The sequence below is a fragment of the Bos javanicus genome, chromosome 10 (assembly GCF_032452875.1).
Source record: "Bos javanicus breed banteng chromosome 10, ARS-OSU_banteng_1.0, whole genome shotgun sequence".
Classification (NCBI taxonomy): domain Eukaryota; kingdom Metazoa; phylum Chordata; class Mammalia; order Artiodactyla; family Bovidae; genus Bos; species Bos javanicus.
Genome location: NC_083877.1, coordinates 91,885,966 through 91,900,267, shown reverse-complemented (window position 1 = coordinate 91,900,267; position 14,302 = coordinate 91,885,966). Strand labels below are relative to the sequence as shown.

Below are 14,302 nucleotides of genomic sequence, written 5' to 3'. Positions count from 1 at the left end.
CCATACGCCATGGTGTGTGTGTGTGTGTATGTGTGTGTTCATCCCGAACTCCAGACTTATCCTCCCCAACACATTTACCTGTTGGTAATCAGCCATAAGTTTGTTTTTGCTATCTGTAAGCCTGTTTCTGTTTTGTTCGTTTGTATCTTCTGAAGAAGTGAGACTCCACAGTGAATGATGCCGTACGTATTTGTCTTTCTCCGTCTGACTTCACTCAGTGTGGTGACTTCTGGGTCCCTCCACATTGCTGCAAATGGCGCTGCTTCATTCTGTTTTAAATGGTGAGTGATATTTCATTGTGCATACGTACAGCATCTTTGTCCATTCCTTGGCAGTGGACATTGAGGTTGCTTCCATGTCTTGGCTGTTGTAAAGAGTGCTGCAGTGAACACTGGGGTGCGTGTTCCCTTTTGGATTATGGTTTTCTCTGGATTTGTGTCCAGGAGTAGGATTATTGGATCATATGGTAGTTCTGTTTTCAGTTTTGTAAGGAATCTCCATGCTGTTCTCCACAGTGGTTGTACCAATTTACATTTCTATCAACAGTGCAGGAGGGTTTCTTTTTATCCAGTATTTATTGTTTGTAGACTTGTTGATGATGGCCATTCTGGCTGGTATGAATTGATAACTTCATGATATTTTTGATTTGCATTTCTCTAATGAATAGCAATATTTGAGCATTTTCTCATGTGCCTGTTGGCCATCTGTTTGTCTTCTTTGGAGAAATATCTATTTAGATCTTTTGCCTGTTTGATTGAGTTGTTTGTTTTTCTGATGTACAGCTGCATAAACTGTTTGTATATTTTGGAGATTAATCCCTTGTTGCTCCCTTCATTTGCAAATATTTTCTCCCATTCTGTGGGTTGTCTTTTCATTTTGTTCATGGTTACCTTTGCTGTGCAGAAGCTCTTAAGTTTGATTAAGTTGCATTTGTTTATTTTCATTACTCTAGAAGGTGGATCCCAGAAGGTAATGCTGAAAATAATATTAAAGAGTGTTCCACTTTCCTGTAAGAGTTTTATAGTGTCTGGCTGTACATTTAGGTCTTTGATCCATTTTGAGTTTATTTTTGTGTAAGATGTTAGAGAATGTTCTAATTTCATTCTTTTACACATAGCTGTCCAGTGTTCCCAGCACCACTTATTGAGGAGACTGTCTTTTCTCCATTGAATATTCTTACCTCCCTTGTCATAGACTAATTGGCCCTGGGTGTGTGAGTTTACCTCTGGGCTTTCTGTCCTGTTCATTGGTCTATATTTCTATCTTTGTACCCATACTACCTAATTTTGATGACTGTTCAGTTCAGTTCAGTTGCTTAGTCATTTCCGACTCTTTGCGACCCTATAAACCGCAGCACGCCAGGCCTCCCTGTCCATCACCAACTCCCGGAGTCCACCCAAACTCATGTCCATCGAGTTGGTGATGCCATCCAGCCATCTCATCCTCTGTCATCCCTTTCTCTTCCTGCCCCCAGTCCCTCCCAGCATCAGGGTCTTTTCCAGTGAGTCAGCTCTTCACATCAGGTGGCCAAAGTATTGGAGTTTCAGCTTCAACATCAGTCCTTCCAATGAACACCCAGGACTGATCTCCTTTAGGATGGACTGGTTGGATCTCCTTGCAGTCCAAGGGACTCTCAAGAGTCTTCTCCAACACCACAGTTCAAAAGCATCAATTCTTCAGCGCTCAGCTTTCTTCACAGTCCAACTCTCACATCCATACATGACCACTGGGAAAACCATAGCCTTGATTAGACAGACCTTTGTTGGCAAAGTAATGTCTCTGCTTTTGAATATGCTATCTAGGTTGGTCATAAGTTTCCTTCCAAGGAGTAAGCGTCTTTGAATTTCATGGCTGCGGTCACCATCTGCAGTGATTTTGGAGCCCAGAATCCAGTGATGACTGTAGCTTGTAGTATAGTCTGAAATCAGGGAGTCTGATTTCTCCAGCTTCATTTTTCTTTCTCAGTACTTTTTGGCTATTTGGAGTCTTTTGTGTCTCCATATAAATTAAAAAAATTTTTTTGTTCTAGTTCTATGAGAAATGTCATTGGGAATTTGAAAGGGATTGCAGTGAATGTGTCAAAGCTATGGTTTTTCCAGTAGTCGTGTATAGATGTGAGAGTTATAAAGAAAGCTGAGCACTGAAGAATTGATGCTTTTGAACTGTGGTATTGGAGAAGACTCTTGGGAGTCTGTTGGACAGCAAGAAGATCCAACCAGTCCATCTTAAAGGAAATCAGTCCTGAATATTCATTAGAAGACTGATGCTGAAGCTGAAACTCCAGTACTTCGGTTTTTAAACTGTGGTGTTGGAGAAGACTCTTGGGAGTCTGTTGGACAGCAAGAAGATCCAACCAGTCCATCTTATAGGAAATAAGTCCTGAATATTCATTAGAAGACTGATGCTGAAGCTGAAACTCCAGTACTTTGGCCACCTGATGCGAAGAACTGACTCATTTGAAAAGACCCTGATGCTGGAAAAAATTGAAGGTGGGAGGAGAAGGGGGCAACAGAGGATGACATGGTTGGATGGTTGGATGGAATCACCATCCAAGTCAATAGACATGAGTTTGAGTAAACTCTGGGAGTTGGTGGTGGACAAGGAGGCCTGGCATCCTGCAGTCCATGGGGTTGCAAAGAGTCAGACATGACTGGGTGACTGAGCTGAACTGCATTGAATCTGTAGAATGCCTTGGGTAGTATAGTGATTTTGACAATATTGATTCTTCCAATCCAGCTTTGATCTTATATGAATTGGCTAAAAGGGTTTGAGGAGATGATGTTACAGAGGAGGACTGATGTAAAGAAGACAGGTGCAGGTGATCATTCTTTGTGCATGGTAGCCTCTGCTGGTGTGTTAACTTTTTCTCTTGAAGGATGTGGCAGTCGCTATTGAAGCAGTGAGAAATACATTAAAATTTTTGAACTTGGTTCATGGCTCAGCTTAAAATACATTCCCTAGCTTTCCCAATCCCCTTTAAATATCAGCGTCATTACCTTAAGGACAGCTGCCTTGGACAGGGACGGCTGAGGCTCTTGGAGGCCCCAGAAGCAATCAACCTACTTAACATGCACCAGTCAGCCTTTGTGAAATATCACCCCTGATGCTGGGTGCTTATCTTTTATGGAACAGCTTGCAAATCCTAATTGTTTTAAACTGGCTTTGAGGAAAAGAGACTTGAGAATCAATAAATTACAGCTCTCATACATACAAATGTGCATCATTATAATGAAGACAGTCTGATGGCTCTTTAGGTCAAATAACAAAAGAGGTGGACTTGAGTTTGTAGACTCACTGCCAGTCCTCTTACTGCAGGGTTGAAATTACAGGGCTGAATGCAGTTTTTATTCTCTCACAATATTCAGGTTTGCATATGGGCATTCATTTTTGATGGATAGATCCTCAGTGGGAGCGAATTGATGAGGGGTTCATTACTTGCTCTGGTGGCCGTATGTCTTCTTTATAAGGGTCATTAAAGCAGAAGCAACAATATTTATGCCTTTAAATACTGATGTGTTGGGAACAGCCAAATAAACTATTCCAAGAATGGTACCATCTGTTTTCAGACCCAGAGCTTTCTCTGTGACTCTGGAGACTTTCGCCCAAGGTCACCCGTCTTAGATCTCTCTAGATTCTTGGGAGAAGCTTAGAATCTGAAAAGCAGACAGTGTGAGTAGTCCTGCTTTCTCATCAGTGATAAACTGTACCTGGAGGTTTAAGCTGCAGAGAGTATCTGCTGCTCTTTGGTGGCTCAGACGGTAAAGAGTCTGCCTGCAGTGCAGGAGATGGGGGTTCGATCCCTGGGTCGGGAAGATCCCCTGGAGAAGGAGATGTCAACCCAATCCAGTATTCTGGCCTGGAAAATCCCATGGACAGAGGAGCCTGGCAGGCTCCAGTCCATGGGGTCGCAAAGAGTTGGACTGAGCAACTTCACTTTCTTTCTTTCTGCAGTTAAAGGAAATGCCGGTCACACATTTAACCAAGATTTAGGTGATTCAGCTCCTTTAAACTGTTCTTTAATCATTCTTCAAATTTAGCAATTCTTTCTTCTTTGTCTACAAACATCATGCTGAGATTTCTTATGCTAATGAGAATGAATTTCTAGTCCACCTGAATTTTTTTTCTTTTAACTCTTTAAAAATAATGAAGATTTTTTTCTTGAGCATGCTAGGTGTTTAAATTCTTCTTTGGAATTCAAATTGCAGTAGTGATTATTATTCATGGGCCACTCTAAATGTGTTTTATTTAGACACATTTTCCAGGTTATCAGTCTGTTCTTAATCTGCTGTCTCTGAAGGGGATCTTTATATATATATATATATTTTTTTTTTTTCTTTCAAGCATTGATTTTCTTTTTCTTTCTTATTATTCAATCATTGTAAGAAAATCCAGGAAGTATAGGAATGTTTAAAGAATAGAAATTGACTATAAACTTAACGTGGTAAATATACTTTTATTTTCTTCTCCCTTTGTCATCATCCTTTCCTGTTCCTCTGAATGTGTGTGTGTGTGCATGTGTGTGAAGTCACTTGAGTCGTGTCCTACTCCTACCCTGTGGACCATCACCCGCCAGGCTCGTCTGTCCAAGGGATTCTCCAGGCAAGAATACTGGAGTGGGTTGCCAGGCCCTCCTCAAAGGGATCTTCCCTACCCAGCGATTGACCCCGCTTCTCTTATGTCTCCTACATAGGCAGGCGGGTTCTTTACCACTGGCACCACCTGGGAAACCCCTGAATATGTATACTGGCAATGTATATTCATATACAGACATCATGTAATGTTTATTACAAAATTGGGATTCATGCTTTGATCCCTTGCGTTGCTATTAAATATCTCCAGAAATAGGGATTTAATGTCTGTGTATTATTCCATTACATTAATGTACTGTATTTTAACTCTTATAATTTGAGATTTCAGTGCTTTTTATTTTCCGTTATATAGTTGTGATATTTATTCTCAGCAAATATTCTTATATATACATTTCTGTGTATATTCCAATGATTTTGTTAGGAGAAACTTTGAAAGTATTGTTAGTAGGTCAAAGGTACAAACTGCTTTTGATACACATTGCCTGCTGACATCTAGACAATTTGTATCAACTTACACATATCCACTGGGACAGCATAGGAATGTTCCTTCCCCTACAACCTGGCTAAGATAGAATTATTTAAGGGAGAACAGTGGGCTATAAAAGCATCTCATTGACGATTTATATTTCCTAGGTTATTAGATAGAACAGTTTTGCATGGCCATATTTGTTGTTGTTGTTGTTTTTTAATGTGACTGCTCTCAGTATGCTTTTATCAACATGGACTGAGTCTAATGCTTTGGGTACGATCTCACTGGGGAGAAGATTTTCAGAGTCCTAAAAAAAAATCTTATTTTCATTAATGCCACTGATACTAGGATAAACAATACTTTTTAAAAACTATTTAATTGTATGAAATAGTAATGGTCAGTGAAGAGTGTAGCATTGGCACTTACTGTTTTGTGCTTCTCCGTCAGTTATCTTAAGGGGCTCTTGGAACTATCTTCATGCCTTTGGTTGAATTCCTGGATTGGGAAGATCCCCTGGAGAAAGAAATGGCAACCCACTCCAGTATTCTTGCCTGGGAAGTCCCATGGACAGAGGAGCCTGGCAGGCTACAGTCCATGGGGTCGCAAAGAGTTGGGCCCGGCTGCGTGACTGACACTTTTTTCTGATAGTGGGGCAACAGCCTTCTGGCGACCCTCGAGGCCACTCCTTTTTCATTTGGTTCTCTCTTCCTCCATCAGCTCCGTGTCTGGGGAGTGGAAGTGTTGACTGTTAGTAGACTGACATCTTCTGGTAAGGTTGGAACTCTTCCACTGTACCTGCCTTCTGCATTTGCCACTTAGGTTCAGGCGCTCTGTTAGCTGTGAGAGGTGTGTTTGAACTTTTGAATTGTTGGTAGTAGGTGTAGACAGTGCTAAGTTTTTTTTTTTTTTTTAATCAGCAATGAAATAGTAATTGTAATAGAAATAGTAATTTCTATTTTTTTATTATAATCAGATTCTTTAATGTCTTTAGTGTTTTAAATTCAACACTTATGACATTTATGTAATTAAAGTTCTTTCATATGCTATAAAAGCAAATGTTTTGTATGCTGTAATATGATATAAAAATCTTCACCTATATCTCACGTTGAATCTTGATATTTCTACAGGAGTTCCATCAGATGCAGGAGTTTGTACGTCTTTTATTGCTCAACGTAATTGCAATTAAAAGCTGAGGACTTTGTGAACTAGTGAAATTCATGCTGAAAAGTGTGGTTTTATCTTATTAAAAGTATGTAATCCTTAATAGGGGTAAGTGAGAGGTCTTGTGTGTGTGTGTGTGATGTGACAGTTACACATAGTTAAGCTAATGCTGTTTGCATAGTTTTGACAACAGTGCTGTATGTGTGAGCAGCTAATGCTGCTATGATTTTCTCTTTTAGATTCAGATACCCTGTATCTTCACTTGTTAATATGTTTTCAACTAACTACAGTGTGTGTTCCATTAAGAAAGACTGTGAAGTACATATGTACCTGTGGTAAAAGTATAAGAGTGCGGTGTGGAGAGTTAAACACAAAATCATCCAGGAGTTAACCCGGGGATGGGGTGGGGTGGAGCGGCGGGAGTAGTCGGGTGAGGATAGGGCGGGCAGCCATGTGCATGCATGCGTGACTGTGTCCTACTCTGCAGCCCCATGGACAGGCTCCCCTGTCAGGCTCCTCTGTCCATGGAATTTTTCAAGAATACTGGAGTGGGTTGCCATTTCCTTCTCCAACGGATATTCCCAACCCGGGGATTGAATCTGTGTCTCCTACATTGGCAGGAGGATTCTTTACCGCTGTGCCAGTACTAGGACTTTATTTACAGTGTTCTAAATATTGGGTTGGCCAAAAAGTTGGTCAGGTTTTTCTATACCAACTAATGGAAAAACCCAAATAAATTTTTTGGCCAACCTAATATTTTATCCAAAATATTAGAAGCACACGTGTCAGAATGGGAAATAATAATATTAAGAATAGATTCTTAAAAATAATAGGGAAATAGATGATAGAAGCAGAAGAATATAATAGAAAATAGAAATAGAAAATGATAACATTCTGGTAGTAGATATATGCTTGCTTACTGTCTTAGTCTCTGTACTATTTTATATTTTACACATTTTCCCCAAATTATTTTAAAAAACATAAAAATTTCAGTTTTCACTCTTTGTAGTCAAGTTGATACTAAATAGCTCATTAGATGACTCTGATATGCCATTTATATTCATTGACAGTGCGTACATGCTAAGTTGCTTCATTTGTGTCCAACTCTGTGCAACCTCATGGACTGTAGCCCACCAGACTCTTCTGTCCCTGGGATTTCCCAGGCAAGAACACTGGAGTAGGTTGCTATGCCCACCTCCAGCAGATCTTCCCAACCCAGGAGTTGAACCCGTGTCTCCTATGTCTACCTGCATTGGCAGGCGGGTTCTTTACCACTGGCATCATCTGGGAAGCTCCCTCTCCCTTCACTGACATTATGTATAATTGATTATTATTAAAATTTTGATATTAAAAAAAAAATCAGGTTGTCTCAAAGATGGTTATCTTGTTTCTTGTTCTCACCAACAGCCATTATGGTTGACGTCTGATTTTTCAGTGTTACCTTTTTATTCTGCCTGGTGATATCTTAATTCCAGTTTAGTTTCCAGAATTATGACTGGTTAAAATGAAACTTATTCTTTCAGATACAGAATTCTGACAGATCCAGGCATAATTATTATTTTCCATCATATAAGAGAAGGAATAAGGACATAAAAGCCTTTTTACTGTGAGGCCAGAGGTTTGATTTGTTTTATTATATGCAGCATAGATATGTTGCTGTTTTTTCCCCTAAGTGACTAATAGAGATTTCATATTGCTACTTGCTTCCCACTCTCCTTTCCTTTGGTATTTTTATGCTTAAGTGAAATGACAGGGCATTGAGGAGGCTGTAGACACATGTGAGCCATGGCCTGATGCTACCTTTAATGATTTTTACTAGTTCACAAGTAGTGTTTAGGAGACAGCAGAGCAGAGCAGAATGAAGAGAACACTGAAGGTGAAGAAGCCTGGCTGAACCCTAGGTCTGCCTCCTGGGTCTCTTACTTATAATTACTGTCTGGAGTTTGACTTGTTACTTAACGTCTCTGCCTTCAGTATCCTCTATAGGTTAACTGCCCATTTTAGTAAGTTATTACTCTTTGCGACCCCACGGACTGCAGCCTCCAGGCTCCTCTGTCCATGGGATTTTCCTGGTAAGAGTACTGGAGTGGGTAGCCTATCCTTTCTCCAGGGGATCTTCCTGACTCAGGGATTGAACCCAAGTCTCCCGTATTGCAGGTGGACGCTTTACCCTCTAAGCCACCAGGGAAGCCCTAAATTGGATTGTCTGTGTGAGCATTTATAGAGTACCTGGCATCGTAGTAGGCTCTCAGAAAATGTTGAAGTTTTTTTTTCCCTCCTGTTTTCACGAAAGGAAAGTGTTGGAAAAGTCCTCTAACTTACAGTAAATGATTGTAGGTCAAGTGGCATAGACTTATGTCTGTGCTCACATGTGTGCATGGGTGTGCAGAGACACACAAGTGATTTCCTAAGTTTAAAGGTGAAGTTCCATTTAAGATTTCTTCTCAAGTTTATTCTTTTGGACTTAAGTGTGATCCTGCAGAAGTGTAGCCATACAGTTGCATCTGCCTTTGTTCCTTGTTCATGTTTCCTGATGTCAGAGGGAGCTAGGTTGTCGGCACTGTGCCTTTATGCTTGTAGACAGGAGGAGGGGGGCGAGAACTGAGGAGAGAGGCCAGGAAGGAAGTTGAGAGGCCTGGGCAGAGGAGAGGCTGCAGTCTGACAGCTCCTCTCTAGCACTGTCTCAGATGGGTCGAAGAAGTTGGATGTTTGTTGATTTCTTTTTTCTGACGCTACAAGTACAGACTGTATTTCACTTTGAAAAACCTGAACTCACAGCAAGCTCCCTTGCTTATCTTTTTTATTTAAATATTTAAAAAACATGAATACTTGCATTAAATGTGCTAGAATCTATACATATTTAGCAAATTCCCTCTATCCCTTTGGCTTTATAGAATCTATACATATTTAGCAAATTCCCTCTATCCCTATGGTCATGTACTTCCCAGATTCATTCACAATAAAGATCCAAAAATTTCAGAATATTTTAGATTACGAAAGCGAGGTTTCCTCATACTGTTTTTAAAACGCCAGAAAACTGGCCATATAGATTTTAAGAAGATTGTAACAATTAATGTTAAAATAAAGATCATTAACTCCCTATTAAGAAGAAAATGAAATTATTGGAATACTCAAACTTTCACTTTTGATAATTGAATTTTCTCTGATGTTTCTTTGTTAAAAATATATTTCATTTCTTCAATTTCTATAAAAATTTTCTGAAATTGAGATTGTCTTGCGTGAAATTGTTTTTCATTAGATTGAAAATTGAGGTAAGGATGGGAAGAAAGCATATTCAGAGATGTTTCTTCTTAGGAGATTATAGTCAGGCTGCTTGACCTTCTGTTTTGATGGAGATGTTGAAGATGTCATCTTCTCACATATTTGTTGTCATGGAATTTGTACTTCTGTGATGGCATTTAATTCGACTATATTTTAAATTAAGAGGTTTGAGAGTATTTGCTGTATAATAAATGGAATTCTCTTATTCTGTGTGTGTTGTATTTTTATTTAAAGATGCACATGTTCTCATAGCTTAGCAGAATGGAAGTCAGACAAATATTGAGACCTTCAGGTCCTACCTTAGAGAATATCTGTGTTATTTTTTTCTTTCATTGTAGAGATACCAATCTGTATGTCTCATATACCTTAGAGTGTTGTTGGTAGGGTTGTATGAGATACTATATGCTTTGAAAATTTAGGATCATTGCATAAAACTAAGTGATTATTATTATTTTGAGTTGTAAATGTCTGAGGAATTGCTCATAAAGCAGAAAAGACAAAGGAGAGAGAGTTGCATGTGGAAATAACTTGTGTTTTCAAGCTCTGTGTTAGAAATTATGATATGGTAAAAGACTAATGTAATAAATACTTAAAAGCAAATAAAATTTAATTAACCTCTTATTTCTATGCTCTTTACCATTTGATTGACCTTGAGCTGGATTTATTTTTAAGGATTTTTATACATCAATGGCAGAATCCTCCAGCGATTCAGACCACTTCCGCTCTCGTGACCGGTTGAGGCGGTGGGCTGCCAGTTCAGTACACAGGGAAGTTGGACATCGTCCTACTGTGGATGTCACTGAGAAGGTCAACACGATAACCAGCACTTTACAGGTTAGTTTAGCAGTGGTAGCATGTGGTAGATGTGAACTAGGTTAAACTAAGAAATGGTTTAAGTAAGTGTATTAGTTTTTTATGGCACGGTAACAAATTACCATAAAACTATTGTCTAAAAAACCCAGAAATTTATTTTCTTATATTTCTAAAGGTCAGCTAAAAGCAGTATATCTGGAGGTCTGCATTCCTTTCTGGAGGCCCTAGGGAAATATCTGTTCCTTTTCCAGCCTTTTCTAGAGGCTGCCGAAATTCCTGGTCCTATAGCCCCTCCCTTACTCTTCACAGCCATAAAGGTGGGTTGGACCCTTCTTACATCATGTTACTATGCCTATTCTTGCTTCCCTTTAAGGTTCCTTGTGAGTACCTTGGGTCCACCCCATAATCCAGAATAATCTCCCCATCTCAAGGTCCTTAATTTAGTTATATCTGCAAAATCCCTTTTGCCATGTAAGGGAACGTATACACAGGTTTGAGAGATTAGGACCTAGACATTTTTAGGACCATTATTCTGCTTAACACAGTCAGTAAAGATACTTGAGATATCTGATAGGTTGCGGAAATGTCTTGGGATAAGATAGTATTTCCAAATACTTTAAATACTCTGGGAGTGAAGCCAGTAGGAATTACCATAGTTTAGCTTCTTGTGGACATGTCTTTAGAGAAGTTGTTCCTATTTTGGGTAGGTAAATTATTCATGGATGAATGATATTGAGATGCCATTTTTGTTTAGAGGCTAGTTTTTGACAGTGTTTGGAAATTTGAGTGGGAATTTTACATGCCCTTCCTAGAAAGGGTTTGATAATGAGGTGGGGGAAGGGTATAATGTTGGGGAAAAAGAAAACTCAAATAGAATTATTTTTTTCCTACCCTTTAATCTGTTACTTCTGTTTTGCCTAAATAACCATGGATTTTGGCTTTCAGTTGGTTTGAGTTATTATGCTTAGATAAAAAGAGGCTAATTTCTGGTGGAGAAACCATAATATGCTTTAAAACTCAGAAACCTATTTCTTTTGAAACTTATTTAAATTAACATAATATTGGATTTTTGCAGTGCAGATTCTTGTACTTTTCCACTAATGAAACATATTAATAACTATATATTTGGAAAGAAATGCCTTCATTCAACTTTCAGGTGAAACCTAGCAAATTTCGTGGAAACCATTTTTATTGTAATTAGGAACAAATTTGTTTATAGCTAAAAGTTAAGGGCTACTTTATTTTCTTTTCTCTTAATCAAGTTCTAAGGTAAATAATTGAAATAACATTGATCCTCGTGATTTGCTTGTCTTGAACACAATCTACCACATTTTTCTCAAGATTTCTCTTCTATAAAGAGGGGTTGAAGTGTACAAATTGTTGACATGTACAAATTGCTGATGAGGGTTCTTATCCAATTTATGGTTTTGTTTCCAGCTTGTTATGGATAAGGACTGAAACCATTTGCTTCAGATTTCACATGAGTAAATTGCAGATGGGCTTGAGTTTATCAGTGTTAATAAGATTTATTTGATATTTATGAAGTATATTGATGTCCAACTTAATTATTGTATCAGTTGTACTTTTTGCAAACAGTTGACCTAGTTATTTGATATACTGCTAAGATTGGGGAAAACGTCATTTGGAGCAATTAGTAAAGCCCACTTTTTTTTTAGGACACCAGTCGGAACCTGCGACAAGTCGACCAGATGCTTGGACGTTATCGAGAGTATAGTAATGGACAGGCGGGGGCTATAGAACATGTAAGAATGTTTACAAATGTTTGCATTTTCTCTTACTAACCTTTTTGGAAGTTTAGTTGTTGAATATGGATATGAGATAAAGGAGATGACCATCATGAATAGCTTTAGCTTTTTTACTGGGTTACTATTTTGTAGTTTAAATTTAGGTTAGCTTATCAGATGGATCGCCAACTAGTGTGTATAGATAAGATTCTATTGAATTTGAAAGCTTTATTTATTAATTTTTTTTGGCTGTGTCACATGACATGTAGGATTTGTTCCCTGACGAGGATCAAACCACTGCAGTGGAAGCATGGAGTCTTAACCACTGGACTACCAGGGAAGTCTGAATTTGAGAGCATTAAATCAGAGGGGAAGAATTTAGGATATGAATTAAACTGAAACTTACTAAATTTGGACCATGGATATCCCTCATGGGGAATTAAGAATTTTAAGGATGGTTTAATTTAGTAAGACATGCTCATTATTTAAATAAATACTAAAACTCCATGGCCCTTTTTAGTGCTACTCCAGAGGTAACTGTTGTGACAGCTTCTTGTATATCCTTTCAAACATTTTCTATGCATGCATAAGTATACATGTAATTGCTTTGAAGATCAGCATCCTGTAAAAAGTGTTATTTAACTTTTGTATAATAAGTGTTATGTAATTTTAATTCATTTAATGTATATCATTTTTCAGATGACACAGTAGCTCTTCCTCATTCTTTTGAACAGTTATAATATTCCATAGTATAGATGTATTTAGGTTATTGTTTGTTATTATAAACTGTGCAGCCATGACCGTTACTGTACACATTTGTTGTGTATAATCATGTATGATTCTTGGAAGTATAGGATTCCTGGGTTAAAGGACATGTGCAATTAAAAATTCTCCAGACATTTCAAAATGCCCTTTCAAGTATATGCCAATTTAAACACATGGGGATTTAATATAATTCACATGGGGATGGAAGCCGGAAAGATACCCCAGAATTCTGGGATAAAATGAATATTTTTATTTGTTTGTTTGATTTTGGCCATGCCATATGGCTGGGGGGGGGAGGGGGGTTTAATTCCCGGAGGAGAAATTGAACTTGGTCCCTAGGCAGTGAGAGTGTGAAGTCTTAAACATTGGGCCACCAGAGAATTCCCTAAAATGAATATTTTTTATTAATATTTTGCTAATTCCATTTCTTATTTCTTTCTTTTGGAATTTGCTAACTCATCTTCTGCAAACTCTTGGGAAACCAATTAAATTTATTCCTTCATGTTTCTAATTATGAGTGTACACTCTAAGACGACAGGTACTACATGTGTGCTGTAAAACTGATTATTTTATATATATCTGTGCTGTATGGCTTAATTGATGATTTATTTTCTTTTTACAAAGCAGAAATGTAGTCATCTCATTTGCTTGTAATTGGAGGCTAATTGCTTGAGTGCAGGGAACATATTTTCTCTTGTAAGGTTTTTTTTTACTACTTTCATTTAGAAATTAAACTTGGACTTTTTTGCATCTACCAGGTTTTTATGATTTATGATGTATTTGCAGATGGTGCCATAGACTTTATATATTTAAGTAGCTCATGAGATGTTTTTGATTTAATTACCATATTAATAATGGTAGTTAATTTTTTGCTCCATAATTTATTAGTAAAAAATTAAAAACATTAACTAGTGGCAGAGAACTAACCTACTTTGAAAGGGAGAATATTAGATGAATTTCCCTTGGATTGAGTTATTGGGAAATAAAACTATATATTAGGGAAATTTCTGTATGGGTAAGCTTTTAAAACACAGTATGCCTTCTACTAGAATTGGGAGGCCTAGAATTGAATTGAGTTGAATTGAGTTCTAGAATTGAATTGAATTGAGTTCTGGGGGAATGGTTTTATACATGAGAAATAAACTCAACAGGTATTTCATTTCCATCTGAATTACCCGTACATAAAATGTAGAGCTGCTCATATTTAAAATAGGACATAGGAGAACAAGATTTTTTTACCTTGCACATGTGCCAAGTTGCTTTGGTCATGTCCGACTCTGCAACCCTATGGACTGTAGCGCTCCAGGCTTCTCTGTCCATGGGATTCTCCAGGCTAGAATACCAGAGTGGGTTGCCATTTCCTCCTCTAGGAGATCTTTCAGACCTAGGGATCGAACCCAAGTCTCCTGTATTGGCTGGCAGGTTCTTTACCACTAGCACCACCTGGGAAGCCCTCCTTTTATTTTAGGCCATTCTTT

At 38.1% G+C, this 14,302-nt stretch overlaps 1 protein-coding gene across 11 annotated transcripts in view; it reads left to right on the top strand.

The window, feature by feature from the left end:
- The window catches only part of CEP128 (centrosomal protein 128), a 475,959-nt gene that overhangs the window by 11,963 nt on the left and 449,694 nt on the right, over positions 1–14,302 (top strand). For 5 of the 11 annotated variants that reach the window (XM_061429611.1, XM_061429608.1, XM_061429603.1 and 2 more), the window contains 3 exons: positions 6,186–6,307; positions 10,174–10,335; positions 11,991–12,077. In XM_061429611.1, the coding sequence (XP_061285595.1) occupies positions 10,189–10,335; positions 11,991–12,077 (234 nt within the window). In that variant the 5' untranslated portion in view covers positions 6,186–6,307; positions 10,174–10,188. Of the gene's footprint in view, positions 1–155; positions 282–6,185; positions 6,328–10,173; positions 10,336–11,990; positions 12,078–14,302 lie in introns of all 11 variants that reach the window. The other 6 variants (XM_061429609.1, XM_061429607.1, XM_061429606.1 and 3 more) reach the window with 3 other exon arrangements.